The sequence below is a fragment of the Achroia grisella genome, unplaced genomic scaffold, assembly GCF_030625045.1.
Source record: "Achroia grisella isolate CSIRO2021 unplaced genomic scaffold, CSIRO_AGI_Agris_v1 utg2786, whole genome shotgun sequence".
Taxonomy (NCBI): Eukaryota; Metazoa; Arthropoda; class Insecta; order Lepidoptera; family Pyralidae; genus Achroia; species Achroia grisella.
In genome coordinates this window covers 713630-739882 of record NW_026712766.1, presented here as the reverse complement: position 1 = coordinate 739882, position 26253 = coordinate 713630, and the positions used below count along the sequence as shown (strand labels likewise).

Below are 26253 nucleotides of genomic sequence, written 5' to 3'. Positions count from 1 at the left end.
CAACCCTAAATAATCACCCTTGTAGCGTCAACCCCTATTTTTTAATAGCGATTTTAATTTATATGGCAAAACAACGTTTGCTGGTACAGCTAGTATATCTATACATATAAATAAAATTGGAGTGTCTGTTTGTAATATTGAAATAACCGTTTTTTACTACATGCATAAAAAACGGTTATAAATATTACAAACAGACATCAAAATAATTTTTTATTTTTGTCTGTAAATGTTATTTAGTATGTAGGTAGTGAGTATATTATTATTAAATTTCTCGCCATAATTCTTGAATCTATCTATCTATAGAACAAACAGACAGACAGACAGACAAAAATTCTATACTATTTATTGTACGTTAAAAAACGTTATCTCTACTAATATTATATATGTGAGATATTTGATGTATGAACATAGAATCATCATTTTATTTGAAAACAAAATACATTTTATTTAAAAAAAATCATTCGATAGAAGCCGCAAGTAAAAGCTAGTAGTATATATATTAAGTTTATTTGGTAGCACATGATACTTAAAAAAAAACATGCGAGCGAAGCCGTGGTTAAAAGCTAGTAGTATATAAGTTTATATGAGTGACTTATTAGTAACGCGTACATTCGACGTGGAGTCGGCACGTGCACTGACTTTACACTGAACTTAAATCTGTTATCTGGAGAGGTACTAATGGACGGGTCCCGAGTGATGACAGAAATATTACAAGTGTAGGCAGAATAGCAAAATTTGTAGTTAATAATTTCCATACAATTTAGCCTATGAAGATTTGGATATAGGCTGATGGCGGATGGTTACTACTGACATAGAGAAGTTATGGAAAGGGTAAGAGTTATAAAAAACAACAGTACACTCAAAAGTTTAAAACAAATTTATTAACCATGTTATATCTTATATTATAATATTGTCTTAGGGAATAACACGGTGTGATACAGAAGCATTTGAATATAATACAAATATATATATGTATATACATATAAAAACAATTTTATGTGTTGACATCAGAGTTGATATACAATATTTCATCTTTCCATTTCTAAGATACCCTCAAAAGACATAGGTACACGAAAAAAAAAACACTATACCAAACCGCCTGGCCAGCATGGCAAGTATAGATTAACATAGTCTTATATTTTGACACTTTACTTTTTAATAAAGTACTGCTATGAAAAGTAGATTAATCTCGTCATATTACATTTGACAAACGAGCTTGCGGCTCACCTGATGGTAAGTGATTACCGACGCATATGAGCACTCAATACCAGAGGAATTGCAAGTGCGTTTTCTTGAAGGTTTCAATATCGTATCGGTTCGGAAATACCATTGCTGGAAGGTGATAAAATATCATGTTCATCTTATCATCCTCCACTGGTGCCCCGCCAGTGTATATAACCTGCCCGTTAGCGCAAGCGGATGCATTCCATTAACATCCATTACAAAGACGGACTATATCAGTCTATATCGAATCGCTTTGCGATTTAGCAGAACGAATAATTCAAGCACCTTAAACTATCAAAAAGGGCAACAGCTGTTATACTTAAAAGGACACTTGTTATACATAAAAGGACAAACAGCTGTTATACTTACAAGGACAGCTGTTATATATAAAAGGACAGCCGTTATACACAAAAGAGCAAACAGCTGTTATACTTAAAAGGACAGCTGTTATACATAAAAGGACAAACAGCGGTTATACACAAAAGGACAAACAGCTGTTATACATAAAAGGACAAACAGCTGTTATACATAATAGGACAAACAGCTGTTATACATAAAAGGACAGCTGTCATCTTTAAAAGGACAGCTATCATATATAAAGGGACAGCTATTATACACAAAAGGTCAAACAGCTGTTTGTCCAATAGGACAAACTGGTGGTTTATACATATATATATTTAACAGCTGTTATAAACAAAATACTGTTAAATTTTTTTTTGCATTACAAATATAAAAACAACACTTACAAACTAAGCAGAAGTTAAAATTAACAATTTTAAGGAATCACAGTTTAAATATATATTTTGTCTTAGCCTTTATTTTTTTTTAAACCTATAAATAAATAAATAACCCTGGACAATTCATTAACACAGCGCCATCTAGTCCCGCGGTAAGCAGATCTTGTGTTATGGGTACTAGACAACTGATATAAATACTTAGACTTTTTTTTGTAAATTCATACGTTACATATATAGAGAACAGATAAGATCAGCAGAACTAAAACTGAATACCTATTCTGCGATTTCGGCGGTCTCTCCAGTTTCAAGCCTATCTATCTAAACGGTGTAATGCTTCCGGTATGCTCCGATTTTCGATCGGTTACATTATATATATTTACATAGACTCGATGTAACAAAATACTGTTGGATGAAATTTTTTTTCTCGCGATTACAAATATAAAAACAAAGGGTTACAATAAATCTATCATAAGACCTGTCATTTTGTATGGATCTGAATGTTGGGCCGTAAGGAATCACAAAGTTGCATAAATATATATTTTCTCTTGGATGTGTGGGGTTAAACCTTTAAATAGAATAAATAATATACGAGGAAGTTTGAAAGTTGCGCCGGTTATACAAAAGCGCCATAACAGATTGAGCTGGTAAGGGCATGTTATGCTTGTGTTTATGGAAAGTGTATAATATGAATGTGGATGATATAAATACTTAGATTTTTGTGTGAAATTCATGAATAAATATATAGTTTAGAATGACGATTGATAGAGATAAAGAGAAGACATACTCATGAATAAAGGCAAGGCAATGATGACATATATAGAGAACACCCAGGCCGATAAAAACAGTCATACTCATGAATACAAATGTTTGCACCATGCGAGGAATCGAAGCCGCGACCATAAGAAGTAAAGCGGTGTGTTTGTATTGTGGGGTTGTTTGTATTGTGGGGTTACCCATTGCTATTAATGTACTGTGTCAGGTTGACCTTCACGCAGTTCCCCTGGAGACCATCTTGGTAAATTGCCATTTACCAAGATGCGATTTACCAACTGACTTCTTGCTCATTTTATCATCCTCCACTGGTGCCCCGCCAGCGTAGTCCGTTAGCGCAGGCCCCGCCTGTACCATTCCATTATGTTTCTTTCCGGACTACTCTAATCCTGTTTTTTATGTGGCCTTTACAGCTTCACCTCAAAGGGAGCGAGTGCAGATGGCACTCCAAACCAAAGGAAGGACTGATGGAGCGGCTGAAGGCCAATTCCCGTCTGAAGGCTTGGGGTTCGAACATCAGCTCAGGCCGTCGTAATTTCGATCCCCGTTCGAATCGGGGATCGATCGGACGGGATTCCATTATCATCCATAAAAAAGTACGTATTAATTTTAATAATAATAATAATAATAATCTCAGGAAAATTCACACAGCGCCATCTAGACCCAAATTAAGCTAGCTAAAGCTTGTGTTATCGGTACTAGACAACTGATACAAATACATAGATATTTTTTTTTTTCGTAAATACATACATATTATACATAGAAAATACCCAGACCGATACAAACAATCATACTCATGAATACAAATGTTTGTGCCGTGCGAGGAATCGAACCCGCGACCATCGGACGTAAAGCGGTGTGCTAGACCGCTAGACCACCGAGGTCGTCGATTTTAAGCGTTTAAACATAGCCTTACACGGGTGCACAGTGCATGTAAAAGATCGTATATATAATATTAATAATCCAGGATAATACACTCAGCGCCATCTAGTCCCAAACTACAACACATATCGTATTGTAGAATATAACTGCGGCAGAACAGTGAGGCTCTGCCAAAAACACCTTTCCTTTCGAATCAAACTCCCTGAATAGTAAAAACGTGTAAAATAACCGGTTATTTCAAGAGTTTTCCGTATTATTCCGATTATCATACAGCTCTATTTGATTTCATTGCTGTTAAAAATCATATCACAACAGTACATAAGTAATTTGAATTTCATTCAAAGATTTTTGGGTTAAATTGATATAGTATTTGATATAAGTACATATATTTCGATACCACAATTGATAAACAACTTTAAACATACCATACTTTCACTTAAAGTTCAATTTTCTTTGACACGTATATTAATAAAATATTTATAATAGTCCTTAGAAATAGGTATATAATTTTGTGACTAAATTTAATTTTAATTTACACCTTAAATATATGATTTTAAAGTTCAAAATTCATTACACTTCATATTGTACATTTTATACGTGATACAAAATATAGAAAAATATACGATACTATAATTAAAAATTATAGACATTTTGATCTTTATTCCATTTAACATATGGTACATAATAGTTCAACTTTGCTGTAACAGACTTTATAGTAGAAATATCACATGCAGATAGGCATCTGCAAATTTATACAGAAGGCAAGCACTATAAAAGAACAAGAATTGGTATATAACACTAAAATAGTAATAAAGATAGTAGAAGAGAAAATAGATAAGAGAAAGAAAAAAGAAACAAAAGAAAAGTCGAAAGCAGTCCAGCAACTTATTAATGAAATTAAAACTCTCGTATCACAAAATAAAATAACAAGCATGTGTTAGGGGCATCCATAAATTGCGTGAGATGTTTAAGGGGGGGAGGGGGTCGAGTCAAATCTCATCTAATCTTACGTTGAAGAGAAGGGGGTCTCGGCAAATATCACGCAATTTTTTTTCTGATTGAAACATAAAAAAATTTACTATTTTGGTCCATTTAATCCAGATTGTACATGCTTATTACACTTATAACTCTCAGCAATATTGATTACTAGTCTTAACTAGTCGTAAATAAAAGCACGAGGCAATTTTTTTGTTCTTTTTACAATAACAATTAAACGCGTTTACGTGAGAAATCCATATTTTGAAAAATCTCACGTGATATTGGGGGATGGGGTAGGGGGTTGAATAAAATCTCGCGTCATCTCACCAGGGGGGGAGGGAGGGATAGGAAATTCTAAAAACATCTTACGTAATTTATGGACCCCTTGGCATGATATAAATTCATACATAAGTATAGAAACAGTAAAACATTCAGGTGCATTTTGTATCTTAAGCGTATGTACACAAAGTATATTAGAGCATCGTCGACCTTACGATCTATACAATAGAGTTCATAATATATTCTTATCTATACCGGTCATGTCCAAACTGTCATCAGTATCGTATTGTTCCTCGTGGAAGTTCTCCACAGGTTCCTGGTCTTCTTGGAGGGCCCTGGTGAGTATCCTTTCGAGTTTGGGCTGGACGTCACCGAGTAACGCCCGCTGCGTGGGTTCAGAAGCCCAGCAGGACTCCATGATATTCCAACATTCGTCTGTGAAGTGGGGTAACCGTTCGGGACGAAGACCTGTTGAAGACAATTGTGTGAATGGTATACCACTGCCGAATTGATGGGGTGATGGTGAATGACAACCAGCCATCGGAGTAGGTAGAGCTATTTTATGTACTTGCCATATGATAGAATAATATGGATAATTCCAGTGGTGCAGAAAGAGACAAAGAAAGATGTGTCACTCTACTCACACCCGTGACACTACCTGTACGTGTGAGCAAGAGCGCATTATAATTTTATTATTTTAGGCAGCTAGGCTCCTTATAAATACTTTATAGACTAACATACATATGAAATAATATTTTAATATCAATATATTGATATTGTCTGTGTGGTCACGGTACTGATGACGCCAATCTGCCACGGTAGCGCCGATACACCACACCGTTCGGCCAGTAGTCCTCCTTCATGAAGATGAGCAGCATGTTGGTGGGGACCCGGGCCATAAATGCCTTAAAACTCGAATCCAGCTGCGTCACCACAATGTCAGGTTACTTTTGGTTCGTATATAATCGACAATATCCTGCTCCTTAGAGGCTTTAAGCAGCGATATCACGACGAGTGTCAAAAGAGCGGTGAAGTCGCTCGTTGATCCATATAACATCAATAGCTCTACCTACTAAGATTAGTAGTGATAACAGTCTATAAAGGGATTATAAGTAATGTGGGGTGATGATCTCGTTGTCCAGTCACGTTGTCCTCTACGCAGTTCACTCTGAAAACCATCGTGATAAATTCCTGGTAAGCCAGGATAGGCTAACTGACCTGACCTCACGCTCATCCTATTATCCTCCTGATGCCCCAGCAGCGTATATCTTTAGCGCATGTTTATCATTCCATTAACATCCATAAAAAGGAAGGAGTAACTAGGAAGGAAGTAGTACTACTAAGGAAGGAGTACTACCAATCCTCTTTCCCCCCCTCCCTCCGTAAGGGGCAAGGGGGGAGAAAGAGGATTGGTAGTAATAACGCCATTGCGCGGGCAATGTCAGGTACCAGGTCAGGATGCCTTCCCGTGATTCCCCCTGGAAACCATAGTGATAAATTCCTAGTGAATTTGTCACGATGTGCTAACTTAACCTGACCTCATCTTATCATCCTCCACTGGTGCCCCGGCAGCGTAGATCACTAGCGCAGGCAGGTACACTAGGGCATTCATTAAAAAATCCGTCGTCGACATGAACTACGGACATCACGTTATCATGTGGCGTCACATGATCCTCATCATGATCACATAGTCCTCCTTCTTGAAGGTGGGCAGCATGTTGGTGGGGACCCGGGCCACAAACGCCTTATAAATCACTAGCGCAGGCGGGTGCACTAGGGCATTCATTAAAAAAATAATATAGTGCAAAATGATTATAAGTATTAAAAATATACCTCGTTTCACTTTGGACCAGAGCTGTTCCTTGTTCTGGAACATTTCGAAGGCTGTAGGTAGCGTTATGTTGCCTGCGCACACGTACCTGTAACAAGCATTGTACAAAATTCAAAATTCAAAAATTCTTTATTCAGATAACACAATTTTACAATTACATTCTACAGTTGTTGAAGACTCCTTTTAAGCCATCTCTGATCGATCCCCCGTCCAATTCAAACGTGGATCGATATTACGACGGCCTGAGCCGAGGTTCGAACCCCTAGTGGTGACCTCAGACTAAAGTCGTATCCGTCAGGCAGGAGTTGGCCTTCAGCCGCTCCATAAGTCCTTCCGCGGGTTTGGAGTGCCATCTGCACTCGCCCCCTAACGTCCGGTGAAGCTGTAAAGGCCAGCTGCGGCCAACAGCATTAGAGTAGTCAGAAAAAAAAAAATCCTTTTAAGCATGAAGATGCCTTTGCAACGAGGCTCCACTCTTCCAAAGCTTACATCAAACATTTGTAAAATGTTTCTAGTTTATTATACTATAATTAGTTAAAAGGTGACTGATATAGATAAACTTACATCAAACATTTGTAAAATGTAAGCACATTCTAGTTTATAATTATAATTGCACTATAATTAGTTAAAAGGTGACTGACGTCGTGATCTATCAACGCACAGCCCAAACCACTCGATGGATCGGGCTGAAATTTGGCATGCAGGTAGATGTTATGACGTAGGCATCCGCTAAGAAAGGATTTTGATCAATTCTACCTCCAAGAGGATAAAATAGGGGATGAAAGTTTGTATGAAAATTCGTCAATTTTAAACCGATCGGAGACTTTGCTTGCATAAAGCTACTATAACGTAGGCTAAGAACGGATTTTGATAAATTCCACCCCTAAAGGTAGTTAGTTATATAATTCAATTTTAATATACATACATTATAGGAATATATACATATGTGTGTTTGTGTGTGTGTCATCACTAGATAGTATAAAACAAAGTCTCTGTCGCCGTCTGTCCGTCCCTATGTATGCTTAAATCTTTAAAACTACGCAACGGATTTTGAAGCGGTTTTTTTTAATAGATAAAGTGATTCAAGGGGAAGGTTTATATGGAATTACATGTTCACCCGGGCAAAGCCGGGGCGAGTAGCTAGTATATATAACTTTCACATCTATATTAAATCATGGATGAACTTAGGTCCTCAGGCTCAGCAAAAGAATAGTATAGAAAATCCTGTATTCAAATAAACTTAATTTAAGCATTATTGAATAGTCATCACAATTTTTTTAATCTACCTCCTTTGGAAAGCTGTGTGAGAAGAAGAATGAGAAAGAAACTTGCGTGTTGCTATTTTAAATAATCGTTGTAAGTTTTCATTTTTAAGTCGAAACGTGTGAATACAAACTACCAACCAGCACTAATTTATTTGGGTCAAATATAAATATACAATAAGATTAAATCAGTCTTAGTGATTAGAGTAGAACAATTCATACAAGCCCGTTACCGAGTATGACGTAGCCAGCTATCACTGCGCTCAACCATATTTTAGGGAGTCCAATGACTCGAACCTATATCTACAGGTGTTGACTTATTTAAATGAGATATCCAATTTTAAATTAACCTGTATGGACTTGTTACATATAACGAGTAGTTCCTCTATTTGGGATACCTCGTCATCAGAACCCATATTGGGCATGGTGTAGGCAAGAAATAATAGTCTTATTGCAAAATATAATCGTCTATTCACTCACTCCCAATAACAAAATAATAAAATCACTAACAATCAGCCAGATGACAACGGATTATTCAGGGAAACGCGGCAAGTTCGGTACAGAGTGCAGCACAACCTCTCACGCTCGCGCCCAATTCAAAAGTGCCGTTTCGTAATTGCTGTCAAAACTGCTTTACCCTGTACCGACCTCACCCAAGCCGCTTGACGTTTCCAACAACGATAATAGATGGCGCTATTCTAGTAGAAATTAATCAATTGAGCCTCGTTGTTGATTCTGCGACATATATAATTCCAGCTATATAAAGAAAACTTACCAAAATAATATTCCAAAGGCGTATACATCAACAGAAGCGTCATACTCGCCGGCTAACAACTCCGGTGCCATATGCACTGGTGTGCCGACCACCGACCCTGATATGAGAGCTTCTGCTGCACAGAATCCAAGATCTGATAACGCAGCCCGATCCTCGTTGTCCAGAAGTACGTTCTTCATTTTGATATCCCGGTGCACCAGCCCCAGGGAATGGAGGTAACGGATACCTGATAAAAAAATCTAATCTAAGAATATAAATGCGAAAGTAACTCTGTCTGTCTATCTGTTTCGCTTTCACATCAAGACTACGGAGCCGATTTAAATGAAATTTGATACACAGATAGTCTAGACCCTGAGAAAGGGCATAGTCTACTTCTTAATGCGAAAAAGAGTTGAAAGGGGTTGAAAGGGGTTGAAATGGGGATGAAACGTTGTATGGAAGTATTGTCATGTTTAAAACTAGTAAATAATATAATAATAACTAGCAGACCCGGCCACAGGTTGCTGTAGCTAAGGTTCTTGAATAAATCTTTACATACATTTTCATACCTATTTGTGAAATGGTCTTAATTTTAACGTTTTATTTTCTTTAGTAATATTTACGTACGCTCTCTCGTGTGTGGTGGCCCCACTGAAAATCAGCGCTGTGGTATATGTATACTGCAGTATAAATGCTGAGTGGGAGTCACATTCAGCGTTACTAGTTTTAGCTTCTAGCTTTTAAGTTGTATAGTATATAAGATAAATAGCATCTAAGAATACTGTAATGCTGAATAAATGTCTTTATTATTATTTAAAATAATATTACGACTAAAAATTGAGATGTTAGCTATCCTATCTTTCAAGTTGGATCAAATTGCACACAATGTGCAAATCAAATTTGCAATCGTTTCAGTAGTTTAGGAGTCCATCGCGGACAAACAACATGTGACATGTAATTTTTATATATATAGATATTCCTGGACTACTTTACACTGTAGAAGAGACTAGACTAGAAAATACCAGGAGCAATGTAAATATATAATACTAGCTGTGGCCACGACTTCGTCCGCGTGGAAGGTAACTATACCTTCGATATTTTTATATATTTAGGGTAATTATTTTATAACGCATGACATCGTTCTAGCATCAAAAATTACAAATTTCAGTACAACCTTTCATACCCTATTTAATTTAGGGGCTAAAATAAAATACGGTATGAAAGGTGTAAGGGTAATTTTTTACAAATTTTGAATATCATATTTAATCAACAGCCTAAAATATTAGTTTCAAGCAACTACTTCTATACAACTCGTGATCTCCCGTTTCAACCCATTTTCGCATTAAAAAGTAATCTGTAATATGGTCTTTCTCAGGGTCTAGACCAGTGTATCCCAAAGTTTTTATGCCATGTCCCACATTAGTCTTTCTAAACTTCTACGCAAACTATGAAGGGCATACATGTAATCAGTATGTAGGGCGGTCAGTGTCTGTGCTTACCTTCAACGATGTCACAGGCGATTCTCATGCGCGCTGCGAACGACAGCCCAGCTCGTACAGCAGCGTGGAGGTCACGTGTCTGTGAACAGTACAGTAATTACAGATTAGCAAGAACAGACAGACAGACACAAAATGTCTAGACAGTTTTTTTTGTCTAACAGACTAAATGTCTTTAATTTTTTTTTTGTATCTGCAGTCTGGCCGTTTGATGTTTGCGTTTCTAACAGGTCCAGGGCATCGACCAATCAACTGTTTGTTTTTGTAGTGATGTGATGTGACCAAATAACCTTGAACCAGCGCCGTTTGATGTGGTTTGACTTTTAAAAAATATTGTTTTTATATTTGTTAAGCAGTTATAGGTAATAATTCTAGTCCAAAATTAATAAGTTTCTTGTAAGTTGGAATAAATATTAAAGTTTTAATATTATCACTCGTTAGTAAGGCAAAAAAAAGATATTTAAAATTTTGCCGTAAATTGTACGTCAATACAAAGTTACATCGCCCTTTCAGTACCGACCTGTCAGAAATGCTAACTCTGGGCGGCCGGACTGTACTTTTACTTTCGAATGAGTGGTAGAATAAAAAAAACTATCTCTATTCATACAATACAAAAGTTCTTGAATTGAGTTTCTTTGAATAAAGATTAAACTCTATTTCTACTTTTATACCACGATGGTAGTAATCAAGTATACAGCCCGTCTTGTTGTAAATGTTTAGACATACGTATATTAAATAACTAGCTTTTGTCCGCGGCTTCGCTCGCGTTAATTTATCCCCTTAGGGGTGGAATTTATCAAAATCCTTTTTTAGGGGATGCCTACGTCATAGTAGCTTTATGCATGCAAAGTCTCAGTCCGATCGGTTTAAAATTGACAAAGTTTCATATAAACTTTCATCCCCTATTTTATCCCTTTGGGGGTAGAATTAATAAAAATTCCTTATTAGCGGATGCCTACGTCATAACATCTGACTGTCCAGTGGTTTGGGCTGTGCGTTGATAGATCACTACGTCAGTCACCTTTGAGTTATATATATTTAGATGATTTTTTTTTTGTAGTAAATACCTTCCGTTCGGAGACAAGTAGCACTGCGGGTGCTGCGCCCCCGCGCTGCAGCACAGACCCTAGGAGACGCACGATGCGAGGGTGCGCAGGGATGCTCCTAGAATTCAAAGCAATTATAATTATAACAAAGACTGAACAAGACTCTATGTGCTTACACTTACGATACGACTGGTCCACCAACTCAAAGTACCTCTCCGAGCTATGGAAAGATCTATGCTTGGAGTTCATCTGAGAGACCAAATCTGAAAGAATGTAATTCGCCACCGAACTAAGGTCACATAGCTCTTCGTATTTGCAAGTTGAAGTGGCAGTGGGCTGGTCATATCTGTCGCAGAATCGATGCTCGTTGAAGTAGACGTATTCTAGAATGGAGATCACGAATTGGCAAATATAGTGTAGGACGCCCAGCAGATAGGTAGAGCAACGACGTTTGTAGGGTTGCGGGTAGTAACTGGAAGAGAAGGGCTGAAGATCGTGCCCAGTGGTGTGCCTTGGGAGAGGCCTATGTCCAGCAGTGGACTGCAGTGGGCTGATAATGATGTGCTAATATGTCTCGGTGCTAACTCCTCCATGTGCCGTAGTTAACGGCCTCGGTAGTCTAGCAGTTTAGCATCGCCTTACTTCCAATAGTCGCGGGTTCGATTCCTTTTATTTTAAATACAATTTTCCACAGACATATTCGTCCGTGCCTTTTTTAATTTACTTTAATATTATTATATTTCTTTAATTTCCACCTTTGTACAACTCCAGAGGAGCCTCCAGCCGAGATGTTACAATTTGGCTTACAGTGACACCGAGGCAGACCTTATCCGTCTGGCCCAGAACCACCGCTGGCCGGCCGGGTGGGTTGACAACATGCAGTGTCACCTATTTTTATTAGGAGCCAGGTTCGAATCCTTGCACGGCACAAACATTTGTATTCATGAGTATGTTTGTATCGATCTGGGTATTTACTATGTAAAATATTTAGATGGAAATTACGACGGTCTGAGGGGAGGTTCAAGCCCTTAGCGGTGCCCTCAAATTAAAGTCGTAACGGTCTAGCAGAAGTTGGCCTTCAGCTGTTCCATAAGTCCTTCCGCAGGTTTGGAGTGTCATCTGCACTCGCACTCTATCATCCGGTGAAGCTGGACAGCTGCGGCCAACAGCATTAGAGTAGTCCGAGAAGAAAAACGTACAAAGTTGCCAGCTGTGGACCAAAAATCCACTCTTCTCCAGCAGATCCGGTCAAATCTTATAGAAAAACTGACCTGGTATAGAAGAACTCCATGGCGAGGTCCTGGTAGTGTCGCTCGTCTGCCGGCAGCACCGACTTGACGGCGGCTGGTGAGTGACCTCCCCACCCGCCGCGGGCCGCGTACACCACGCCGTACTGACCACGTCCTGACACGCCGACAAACACACTATTACTTATACAAACAAGAATACCATAACAATAACCTCCCCCGCTGATCGATCCCTTTGTCCAATTCAAACGGGGATCGAAATTACGACGGTCTGAGCCGAGATTCGAACCCCTAGCCGTTTCCTCAGAGTTGTATCTGTCAGGCGGGAGGTGGCCTTCAGCCGCTCCATATGCCTTTCCTTTGGTTTGGAGTGCCTATGCTTTGAAAATTGCGTATTAATCCTTTAAATAATTGTTGTAACTTACATTTTTGACGACCTCGGTGGTCTAGCGGCCAAGTACACCGCTTTACGACCGATGGTCGCGGGTTCGATTCCTCGCACGGCACAAACATTTGTATTCATGAGTATGATTGTTTGTATCGGTCTGGGTGTTTTCTGTGTATGTGTTTACAAAAAAAACATCTATGTATTTGTATCAGTTATCTATAAATAATTGTTGATAATTGTCCTGAGACTTATTATTATTTTTAAGATAAAATGTGTGAATACAAACTATCAACTAACACTAACTCATTAGAGTCAAATTATTAAATACACAGTGAAATTAAATTAGTCATGATATAATAGAGCAGACAAGTAGCATTCGTTCACGAGTATGACGGACTGATAATGACTAATTAGTTAACTGAACATACCGATCTCTCTCCCCAGTTCCGGTGTCCCGTACATAAGTAGATCCCGCATAGATGTACTCTCGAGGCACAGGCGTGCAAAAGAGGGGGCGTATCTGCAACACGTATGTATAATATTTTTTACTGGCAATAACAAAAGAAATTTCTTACTTATGTATATTACAAACGCGAATGTTTGTGAGTATGGATGGATGGATGGGTGGATGTTACTCTTTCATCTGAATGGATTTTAATGAAACTTTATAGTAATATAGCTTATTACTTACTATACATCAGAATAACAAATAGCCCATTATTTAAAAAGATATTACGTAAATTGGGCGTAATATAATCATAAATGTCAAGTAAAGTCAAGTGTCATACAGACGAAGTTGCGTGGGTTAACTAATAAAAAATAAATTTTAAAGAAAGTGTTATATATTTGTATGAACAGGGATATAAGAAATAGAAATAGAAATAATCTTTATTCAAATAAACTCATTATAAAATCATAAAACCACTCATTCGGAATGCAGATTCATCACAAGAAGAATGAGCAAGAAACTTGTGTGTTGCTCTTTTTAATAGATGTTTTTTTATATAAATAATTACAGTATAACAAGTAAGAGGCATGCGATAATCAACATAGAAGTCGCTAAGCACTAATTATTAATGTAATCAGATAATATTGTCAGTGGTAGATAGTGATAAGGGCAGAGGAAGGCGATGGATGGACTGTTGAAAGATGATATGGCAAGAAAGGGAGTAAATAACGAGATGACAGCGAATAGGGATTAATGGAAGAGAAACATATTACGCCGACTACAAATGAATGGGATAAAGAAGCAGATAATGATTATAGAAAATAAATTACTTTTTCCTTATTGCTAATTTGATAACTTCCGTATGCTTCAATCGGCTTTCCAGCGCCGCTTCAAGCGATGACAGCGCTGATTGGTACTTCTCGTGCGCTAGTGTCAGTCTTTCTAGAATCTGAAAATTATTTTTATACTTTAGAACTATTTATGAACATACAATTAGAAAAAATCACGGGATCTTACAACGTTTAATTTATTTTCATTGAGTTCCCGATATTTCGGGAGTGTTTCAAACGCCATGATCACGGGTAAATTGAAAAGCAACAGGTAGATCATAAATAATATATTTTATGGGCAGATGTATTTGTCTACCTTTACACGTCGAAAATATGCACCAGGGTACCCTTATATTTCCGACGACTAGACATCAATTATCAACAAAAAGAGTTACGGGCCTAAAATCGATCCCTGATGTAAGCCTACAGCCACTCTGAACTCGCTGGTGTCTCCAGCATGGTGTCTCCGACTGAGCATGAGTACGAGGTTGACTGTACATAGCACGAATTAACTCCACATATTTCACTGGCACTCTATCTTTCAGGGCCCACCACAAAACAGTAAGGAGTACTTTATCGTAAGCCTTTTCCAGGTCTACAAACACCATGTACAAGTTCTTATGAGTCTATACTTTTCCCATAGCTAGCGCATATATTACTTCGGGCTGGCATAAATTCAAACTGGTTTTTGGTGATCTCAGTATCTTCACGCAATCTCGTCTCTATCAATTTCTCCCATACTTTCATGAGGCATAAGCTTTATTCCCCAATAACTTTTGCAATCCTATACATCACCCTTGATCTTAAAAATGTGCACTAGTGAACTATTGCACCATTTGTTAGGGATCGCCACGCCAAGAATTTATTAAAAAATCAATCTAGCCACTGGCAGCTATCTTCTCCTAATAATTTCCATACTTCTACTAATATACCACCTAATCCAAAGACTTTCCCATTTTTCATAGTTTTAGCTCTTTTCCTTACTTCATCCATACCAACCGCATTCACTACACCATTCTTTACCATGCCATCTTTTATAGCATCATTCCACTTCCTTTCTTCGTTTCCAAGTTTGTCAAAAAATGTTTGTTTGTTTTTATGTCGACCTCTTTCAAAATTTGCTCCGTATCATAATTTATGCGTTTTACATGCTTCATATTTTTCGCTCTTTTTTCTCTCATTCTTGTTATCCGGTATTGTTCTCTTTGACCAATAGGTTCATCAAGCGACATGTATATTTTATCTACGGTCCTTCTTCCAGATACTGCTCTTGTCTTTTTCCAATTTTTATAAATCATATTTTTCTCTTCTTTTAGTCGTTCATTCTCAATCTTTGTAAGCATTCTTCTTTTCTTTTAATAATTTTTATACGTCTTCACTCCACCACTGTCTATCCTTGTCTATCACAAGCTTTCTATTACTTTCTCGTAAGATATTTTGCTACTATTCTATTAGACTACTTTTTCAGCTCAACTTTCATTCACTATTTTTCCTTTCATATCATTAATACTAATTATCTTACCTACGATTTCTTTCTGGAATCTACTTGTACACTCATTGTTTTCTATTATTCTATTCCATCTAGTACAACTAGGTGGCGTGACACATTTCATATTTTTATTCTTATTTATATTATTAACAATCTATATGGCGTAACTAGATATTCCCTTGGTCCGGGTGTTTCCATGTATAGGACATATGTTACACTGCATGAAGTTATGAAAATTTTGAATGCAATGTAAAATAAAAGGCTGTGTGGTTATAACGTTATGTCTATATTCATTGATAAAAATATTATCGATATTTGACTGAAACCGTCGACATTTTTATTAAATCTATATTTTGACCGTGGTATCTTTCCTAACAAATTAAATGTATAGATCAAATATGACATTAATCGAATGTGGTGTGCTACAAGGTTCTATATTAGGGCCAATTTTGTTTCAGTCGTTTAGTACCCATAGTACAAGGTGTGGTCGGGTCTGTTAGGGTAGTTACCTGCGCGGTGATGAGTCCGGCGAGCCGTGCGGGCCGCAGCGAGTGCAGCGTGTGCAGCGCCACGCGCCGCCGCCAGCGAGGACTCAGCGCGCAGCACGCCGCCTCCGCCGCGCCGCCCGCCGCCCACACCCTGACACAGACACACACACACGTACCACGCGCCGCCGCCAGCGAGGACTCAGCGCGCAGCACGCCGCCTCCGCCGCGCCGCCCGCCGCCCACACCCTGACACAGACACGCGCAGCACGCCGCCTCCGCCGCGCCGCCCGCCGCCCACACCCTGACACAGACACACACACACGTACCACGCGCCGCCCACACCCTGACACAGACACACACACACGTACCACGCGCCGCCCACACCCTGACACAGACACACACACACGTACCACGCGCCGCCCACACTCTGACACAGACACACACACATGTATCATACAGACAGTCACATATCATACACACAGACAACCAGTTTTTGCGCGTGAAATGACGATAAATACACCAGAATACCATTTTTTACAATTTTTGTCTGTCTGTCTGTTTGTTCCGGCTAATCTCTGAAATGGCTGGACCGATTTTGACGGGACTTTTATTGGCAGGTAGCTGATGTAATAAGGAGTAACTTAGGCTACTTTTATTTTAGAAAAATAAAGTTAAATTCCACGCAGACGAAGTCGCGTGAACAGCTAGTGTATTATATATATAAACCATCCTCTTGAATCACTATATTTATTAAAAAAAACCGCTTCAAAATCCGTTGCGTAGTTTTAAACATTTAAGCATACATAGGGACGGACAGCGACAGCGACTTTATTTTATACTATGTAATGATCTGTGTTGGTGATGAATAAATGACTTACTTGTTGAAGAGCCTCCGGAGCGACTCCAGCATGGACCTGAGCAGGGAGAAGGAAGCGCAGGGCTGCAGGTCGACCTGCCGCGCCACCGACACCAGCTGCCGCATGGCCTCCGTGGCTGGTCTTCCACCCAACTCCTGACGGCACGAGGACTCCAGAGAGTCCAGACATCTGACATCCATCACCGAAGACTCCACAATTAATTAACCGATTTAATATTTTTTTATTAAATACTTTGTAATTTGTATAAAAATTTTGAATAATAAATGGTCGAGCGCAGATGGCTGGCTCATACGTCATACTCGTGAACGAGTGCTGCTTGTAGGGACTGGTCTGCTCTTATAACTACGACTGATTTAATCTTATTGCGTATTTATATTTGATCTTAATAAATTAGTGCTGGTTGGTAGTTTGTATTCACACGTTTCGACTTGTAAATGTGAACTTACAAGGATTATTTAAAAGAGCAACACACAAGTTTCTTGCTCGTTCTTCTTGTGATGAGACAACTTTCCGAATAAGCGGTAGATAAAAAAAAATAAGACTATTCAAAAGTGCTTAAATTATGTTTATTTGAATAAAGAATTTTCTATTTTTTCTATTCTATTCTTTAATTACAGTTAGCCCAGTTCTATTGCGTAACTAAAACAGATTGTTTATGTGCTCTTAAAAGACTAACTTACAAAAAAAAATTAATACAACAATAATTATTTTTAATTATAAAAATATTTTCAGATTCATGTATAAATTTTTTAGAGCCATACAATATAGGGGTTGGTGATAGTAGGGTGAAAATTTAGGGTTGTATACATTTTACCTACATCAATATAATAATTGCATTTAATAATGTCTAGTAAGACAAATTCAATATTGTCTACTAAGCACTGCCGTGTCTAAACTGTGTCACCCCACCTTACATTTTCCTATTGTTATGTATAATAATAATAATAATCTCAGGACAATTCACACAGCGCCATCTAGACTCAAGGTAAAATAGCTAAAGATTGTGTTATTGATACTAGATAACTGATACAAATACATAATTTTTTTTCGTACATATTATATATAGAAAAAACCCAGACCGATACAAACAATCATACTCATGAATATAAATGTTTGTGCCGTGCGAGGAATCGAACCCGCGACCATCGGACGTAAAGCGGTGTGTTAGACCGCTAGACCACCGAGGTAGTAAATAAGATCAATATTTCTATGTACATATTGTCAGTCAATTATCATCTGTAATATACATCGTCTCAACCAACAATATAGTATCATTTACCCGTAACAAATTATAAAAAAAGTGTCCAAAAAATAAATGTTACTGGTGGACAACCCTTATCACGTAAGGGTATAAAAAATAGATAGTACCCGATTCTTAGATCTACTGAATATGCGTATAAAATTTCATAAAAATCGGTCACGCCGTTTCGAAGGAGTATAGTAACTAACATTGTGACACGAGATTCTAAATATATATAACTCAAAGGTGACTGAGATAGTGATCTATCAACGCACAGCCCAAACCACTGGACGGATCGGGCTGAAATTTAGCATGCAGGTAGATGTTATGACGTAGGCATCCGCTAAGAAAGGATTTTGATTAATTCTACCCCCAAGGGGATAAAATAGGGGATGAAAGTTTGTATGAAACTTAGTCAATTTTAAACCGATCGGGCTGAGACTTGGCATGTATAAAGCTACTATGACGTAGGCATCCACCAAGAAAGGATTTTGATAAATTCCATCCCTAATGAGATAAATTAACGCGAGCAAAGCCGCGTGCAAAAACTAGTTCTATATATAAGAAGATTACTGAAAAAAAAACCAACTTCATTTATGTCACAATGAACTGGCTCATGATTGAAGCTTATATTTTGTAGCATGAAATTAATTATCACAGATTATCGTATATAAAATAATAAATTACCTTTGCAATGTTCCGAAGTACGAATCTCTGAGGCAATCGACAAATTTCACAAGCTTTAAGCTTATTTTGCGGCTTAAATTTGACAAAACTGAAACGAAACATAACAAATTAAAAAAACACTCCACACCAAAACTTCAATATTTCACAAATTGTTCTTGCTAGGTTTATTGAACTCGAGAGACTGCTTTGCGATTGAAATACGTGAGCTATAGTTGTAAAAACCCGTTAGCTACCGTTATTTAACTAAATGTATGGTTAGCTACTGCTAAAATGCGGTTATTAACTGTTAGTTATCCGACCTGAGACGAAGAAATTTAGTAAAATACAGTTTTTTATTGTGTAGTTTTTTATAAGGAATTTATCTGGTCTGTATTGAAACATTCTGGGATCATCTTCTGAATTCATCATCTTTATGATGCCTTTCATGGTCACGTTGCCTTTCATACCTAGAATTGAGAAAGGCTTGTTTTTGGAGTTTCTACTTGAGACTTCTTTTATTAACTTAATTTGTCTTTTGTTTGTGTTTTTTTTTATCAAATGAAAGTTGAGTTCTAGCTACTGAAAGAACGACGCATAAAATGCAGTTAATTAACCGTTAATAACGAAAACTGAATTTTTAACCGTTAACTAAAAAAACAATGTAATTTCTCACCTGTTTGTTGTACATCTAACGACGCCTCCTTTACAGATAGATTCCCAGAGTTGGTACACATGCTGCTGCCGTTCCAACTGAGGCTGGTCAGCGAGAATATCTCAGATTCATTCTCTATAAGTATCTGTCCGATTTGGGAATCGTTTGACGATTTGTTTTCAGGTTTTGACTGTGGATTGGAAATAGAAACATTTGTGTTACAGTCAAGTCAATTACCAAGCAATCTTATTATATTAGTTTTTTTTTCGGACTACTCTAGTGCTGTTGGCCACAGCTGGCCTTTAAAGCTTCACCGGACGATAGAGGGCGAGTGCAGATGGCACTCCAAACCCGCGGAAGGAATTATGGAGCGGCTGAAGGCCAACTCCTGCCTGACGGATACGACTTTAGTCTGAGGGCACCACTAGAGGTTCGAACCTCGGCTCAGGCCGTCGTAATTTCGATCCCCGTTTGAATTGGACGGGGGATCGATCGGAGGGGTATTATAGTAGGTTCTTCGGAAAGTAATTTCGTTTTTTCCTAAGTTAGGATTTAATTGCATTTTTTGCACTCAACTTCACATTAAGTGTGAAGTTGCAAAAAATACCGGCGAGTAACACAACACGTAAGATCGGATTGAGGTTAAATTTATCAAATTTAACAATTTATGACCACTTAAAAGGCCTGGGATGTTATAAGTGTTGTTGTTCGCAGGTTCGCATCCAACCAATGCCTTTATCAGCTTCAACCGGCCTTCCCGAGGGTGGTGGATCTTCGACATCAAAATTGCCGGAGTAATTAACTTGGTGTAAAGAATATCAGGATTATTGAGACTGAGAGATTGTAACTGTAAGTCTAATTTATATTTAACCGTGATTTCGTATTTATTAATATTGTAAGCATTTATTTGTCTTTTTGATCTTTTATTATTGGTATTTTTTTTTAGTCTGATTACTAAACTTAACAACTTGACCACAGTTATTTGAAGGAAGTTTATTTATTATTAATTTTTCAATATACTCACCAACTCTTTCAGTTACCAAAAACATTGTCAAGACAAGTAGCATTCGATGATGATGATGATGATGATGATGATGATGATGATATACTTACCCTAAATTGACTGAAACTGCTCGTATTAGTATTTAAACTCTCATCATTTGACTGTATAATTTCGTATTCATCGAAATTATAACTATCATATGACAAGGCTTCTTCGCCGTCCGACGGCGCTTGGTCTGGTCTCCCGGACGGTAGACTGGCGAGGCGGACGGACGCGCCCGGACGGTAGGACGAGTAGAAAGTGGAGTTAGAGACCATGAACTCTCTGTCCTGGTGGTAGGGCAGATCTGAAATATATCAAGCTTTTCAGAATATAACCAGTGCCCCGAAACGGTAACTAACAGTGACCATCACTGTCAAACTCCAAAACCTCTTTGGCTTGTTATTTACAATAGTTCAATTTTGTTATTTATATATCTAAATAAAATTGGAGTGTCTGTTTGTAACATTGAAATAACCGTTTTTTACTACATGCATATGAATATAAATACGGTACGTACACCAAAATATTTTTTTTACAATTTTTGTCTGTCTGTCTGTCTGTTTGTTCCGGCTAATCTCTGAAATGGCTGGATCGATTTTGATGGGACTTTTTTGGCAGGTAGCTGATGTAATAAGGAGTAACTTAGGCTACTTTTATTTTAGAAAAATAAAGTAAAATTCCACGCGGACGAAGTCGCGGGAACGTAACTAAATAATTGTTGTACTACTCAAGTTTGGTATATCAACCAAAACACAGCTTTGAAAATTTATTAAAACTATATTTTATCTTGGATTTTATTACCTCCTAAAGTTTGTTTGACACTTTTTCAAATATTTTCAGTGCTAAGAAATTGGAGTTGTTTTAAGTCTAAGCAAGCTACTTGGTGATTACAATCGGTTAAAACTGTAGTTATCTACGCAGAGGATATATTACAAAATGAACTTCGGTTCAAATTCACCACCAAATCACGAGGACGAAGATAGCCTATCTTGCACTTTTTCAACCACTACGATAGCAAACATACGGCCCATCGGATGGTAAAGGGTTACCGTAGCCTACAGATATAGTACAACAGGGGTGTCATGACACCTTAATATATACCCTTCTTAAAAACCCCATGCTATTTCTCGTGTGAAACCCCTGTAGTGAAACCACACTGTCCCTGACCACCTAGGTTCTAGCATGTGGGGATAAAGTCCCTGTATAAATGTATTGGTAGATCTGAACTGCTTACCGTCCACACTCCAGTCCATAACCTCGACCTCCGCCCGCATCTCCTGGAGGACCTCCTGCATGATCTGCACCAACTCCTGCTTCTTATCGCCCTCAGAGAACTTGCTGTTTATGGTCTGTCGCCGAAACAATAATCCTATTATTAATAACAACCAAAGACAATTCATACATCTCATCGCCATCTCATTCATTTCAATATAGAATTAATAATAATAATAATCTTAGGACAATTCACACAGCGCCATCTAGACCCAAGTTAAGCTTGCTAAAGCTTGTGTTATGGTCTAGATAACTGATACAAATACATAGATATATTTTTTTTTGTAAATACATACATATTATATATAGAAAACAAGACCGATACAAACAATCATACTCATGAATACAAATGTTTGTGCCGTGCGAGGAATCGAACCGCGACCATCGGTCATTCATTTGGACCACCGAGGTAGTCACACAATTTATCACACACAGCGGGCCAGAAGACGCAGCGTGGATTTGAGGTGATTCAAGAGGTTTATATATATGTACACCCATGCGAAGCCGGGGCGAGTAGCTAGTATAAGTTTAAGCTAGTATAAGTTTGTTACTATATCTAGAATTTTACACTAGCAAAACGAGATTTCACAGATTTTATTTTCCAATAAGGCGTGGGAAGGCCTCCAGCAAGGTGGACCGACGATCTGGTCAAGATCGCTGGTAGGCCTTTGTGGCTGGTGGATCTTTGGGGAGGCCTTTTTTTTAATTTATTTATATTCTAATTTTTTATTTCCACAGATAGCGGTCCGTGCCTTTGTTAAAATTAATTCGAATTTATTTTATTAACATTTTATGACCTTATTAACATTTTATGGAGACCTTTGTTCAGTGGACGTCTTCCGGGCTGAAATGATGATGATGGAAATAAAGTGTAACTACAAACCTCGTAGAGTTGGTGTTCTTGTGTGGCAACATATTGTATCTTCTTTGGCACGACTTGCAACTCTCTGGCTAAGTCAAACGACGCCAGTATAAACTGTTGTAGTAACCTCACGTGAACCTGTAAATATATACGATAAAAAATTAATTCTACGATTGTTAGAGGTCACGTCAATATTGTAGAAAAAGCCGATATTTTAAAAAGATATTAAAAGAAGGTAGTTTGTGTTTAGTACTAATGAAGTACCCAATGTAAAGATTATTACGAATATTGTAAATAACGCCATCTAGTATTTATGGACCGAACTAAGTTATCTGTCATATAACCATTACCCCCGCTTCTCTCCCTACTACACTGACTTCGGTCTATAAATACGGAGGTCAGTAGTTAAATAATGTCCCCTCCGATCGATCCCCCGTCCAATTCAACTAGGATCGATGTTACGACGGCCTGAGCCGAGGTTCGAAATCCAAGTGGTGCCCTCAGCCTAAAGTCGTATTCGACAGATGGGAGTTGGCCTTTAGCCGCTCCATAAGTCCTTCCGCGGGTTTGGAGTGCCATCTGCACTCGCCCCATAACGTCCGGTGAAGCTGTAAAAGCCAGCTACGGCCAACAGCATTAGAGTAGACCGAAAAAAAAAATAATTGAATAATCCTCTTTCGTTGGGTGAGCCGCGGCATTCAGTCGACGAGCGCAGAGCGTGCCGGTTGTGTTTTGGATACTGAAGTGAATTGTATTAGGAATGGGTTTATCCCGGTCTTAGTTGGGCCTGGGGGGAGGCTGCGAGTAGTGAAGGTGAGTGTTAATGCATTCTAAAAGGGCCTTTTAAACCTACACCCGTGTCACAAGTCACGGGCGTTACTTGAGGTTTCCCTTGCGGTAGCCGGCTTCAAAGTCTAAGTCGTCATCATAATTAGTGCTTCTTACAATTATTACTATATCTTACCTCGCTCAACCTCGTACTATACTCCAAAAGGTAACTCTGCATACATTCCGTGGCAAATTTGTATACGTTATTCAATAGTACTGTTCTATTTTTAACAACCCTATCTCCATTTTTACCCTTCGTCAAAGTTTCGCCGATAATATGCATGGAGTTGTTGAGGTATGATGCGTGAGATTTGTGGTTGACTGTATTTAATAGTTCTACATCATTTACGATTAAGTTTCGACTTTTAACGTAATGTTTTAGGGGTGGGCTAGCTGGAAAAAATACAAATTGTAAGTATATTTAATAAAAAAAAAAACAATAGTTAATTTTAAACTTTCGTGTTTAATATACATTATTTAAATTATTAACCGGGTCTTAACACCAATAATTTTATGGCAAATAAAGGTTTCTTTCAGTAGCATCAATAGTCAATAAGTGTGTGCTGTGTCACGGATACCGTGAGTGCTGTGTGTCGCGAACTTTCGTTAAACAATCTAGTGACGGTAGATGAAGAAAAAACTGCTGTCACCTATCTACATTGACATCGCTGTTACTCCAGTCAGCTCGTGACCACGGCTAGTGCAACCTAGTCGAAACGTCGAGAGGTAAATAACTTTATTTGCCATAAAATTATTCGTGTTAAGACCCGGTTTATAATTTAAATAAAAAAAACAATATTTTATATCATCCTATATTTCACCCCTTTCCTTTATTTTGAGGTACAAGATAGCCTATTTCCATCCTCGTGTATTTTCATACAAAATTTCATTTATATATGTTCAGCCGCTTGGCAGCGAGAAGGTAACAAACAGACAGACTAGATAGACCGAATTTTCTATTTGTTATACTAGTGGTTACCTTCTCATGAATACTATAGATACAAATTCAATAATTGACGACCTCTGTGGTCTAGGGGTTAGACGACTTACTTTCCATGATCGCGGGTTCGATCCCCGCACGGCACAAACATAAGTATTTTTGAGTATGATTGTTTGTATCAATCTGCGTGATTTCTATGTATTTACAGAACAAATATGTCTATAGGTATTTATATCAGCTCTAGTACCCATAACACAAACTGCTTAGCTTGGCACTAGATGGCGCTGTGTGAATTGACCAGATTACTTATTACAAGTTCAATACACATAAAATAAATCTTGAGTCAGCAATGAGCAGGTGACACCCCTGGTGTTTCAGGCGTCCATAGGCTACGGTAAACGTTTATCATCAGATGGGCCGTATGCTTCTTTGCCACATCATGTTCATCTTATCATCCTCCACTGGTGCCCCGCCAGCGTAAACCGTTAGCGCAGGCGCGTGGATCATTCCATTATCATCCATAAAAAAACCATACAGCTCATAGAGTTTCATGCGGTCGATCTATTATTAATTTAATATTAATATACTCACACAACAATTCCCATTGGTCTAATAAATCATTCATAAAACCGATCTGCTCCTCTTCCAGTCTTCTGTTCTCTATGCTCAATTTGCTTATTGGAGATTCTTGAGAGTGCCTGAAAATAAGAATATAATCTTATATATAACTAGCTGTCCAAACAAACGTTGTTTTGCCTTAAAATAAAAAAAAAATTAGGGGTGGACTACCGCTAACATTTGGGGGGATGAAAAATAGATGTTGGCTGATTCTGAATGAAAACTGTGACACGAGAATTTTATATATAAGAAATTCTCGTGTCACAGTTTTCGTTCCCATACTCCTCCGAAACGGCTTGACTGATTCTCATGAAATTTTGTGAGCGTATTGAGTAGGTCTGAGAATCGGCCAACATCTATTTTTCATCCTCCTAAATGTTAGAGGTAGTCCACCCCTAAATTTTTATTTTTTTATTTTTTAGAAAAATTTTTTAGTTTCTATTATTTTATGATACAACATACAAAAATACATACCTATCCTAAAATTTCACTCTTCTATTATCAACCCCTATTTTTTATAGCGTTATTACGGCTGGCAACGGCAGTGAATTAGGGTAATATAAATGAAATTACTTACCAAAATTATAGATGTATTTAGTGGTAGCGTATATGACAAAAACAATATAATAAAAAATATATGTCAAAAATTGTATATAAAAATATATGGTTTAAAAATAGAAATATCTATAAAAAGAGGTCTGTCGCCAACAAGCGTTATTAATTTATATGGCAAAACGTTTGCCGCGACAGCTAGTAATTTTATAATATCTCTCTTGCTTCATATAATATAGATATACAGCTCTACGTATTTCAGCTGCCAAGTAGCTAGATTTTTTTTTATACTGCTATGTTGGCAAACAAGCATACGTCCCATCTGATGGTAAACGGTTACCGTAGCCTATGGACGCTTGAAACACCACATGTGTCACGAAGTTGTGTGTGTTAAAAAACCTTAATATACCCTTTTTGAAAACCCCATGCTGTAGTCTCGTATGTGTGTGTGTGTAAGAAACAATGTGTGTGTATGTGTATAAAGATAATGATAGGTTGTAATTAACTTTTCGAATGTCTATCGTCTGTCGCAGCGATCGAAAGTAAATAG

General features: G+C 37.9%; 1 protein-coding gene across 1 annotated transcript in view; it reads right to left on the bottom strand.

Annotated features, from left to right (window-relative positions):
* Window positions 1-4852: 4852 nt before the first annotated feature.
* The window catches only part of LOC131843104 (dual serine/threonine and tyrosine protein kinase-like), a 44612-nt gene continuing 23211 nt past the window's right edge, over window positions 4853-26253 (bottom strand). The window contains exons 7-23 of the mRNA XM_059191701.1: window positions 25125-25231; window positions 23730-23986; window positions 22787-22903; window positions 21866-21980; window positions 20700-20935; window positions 19608-19776; window positions 18956-19043; window positions 17029-17196; window positions 16172-16301; window positions 14174-14292; window positions 13324-13415; window positions 12532-12664; window positions 11282-11378; window positions 10218-10296; window positions 8740-8965; window positions 6705-6790; window positions 4853-5339 (exon numbers count right to left, since the gene is read on the bottom strand). Coding sequence (XP_059047684.1) covers window positions 5104-5339; window positions 6705-6790; window positions 8740-8965; window positions 10218-10296; window positions 11282-11378; window positions 12532-12664; window positions 13324-13415; window positions 14174-14292; window positions 16172-16301; window positions 17029-17196; window positions 18956-19043; window positions 19608-19776; window positions 20700-20935; window positions 21866-21980; window positions 22787-22903; window positions 23730-23986; window positions 25125-25231 — 2455 coding nt within the window. The 3' untranslated portion in view covers window positions 4853-5103. The remainder of the gene's footprint in view (window positions 5340-6704; window positions 6791-8739; window positions 8966-10217; window positions 10297-11281; window positions 11379-12531; window positions 12665-13323; window positions 13416-14173; window positions 14293-16171; window positions 16302-17028; window positions 17197-18955; window positions 19044-19607; window positions 19777-20699; window positions 20936-21865; window positions 21981-22786; window positions 22904-23729; window positions 23987-25124; window positions 25232-26253) is intronic.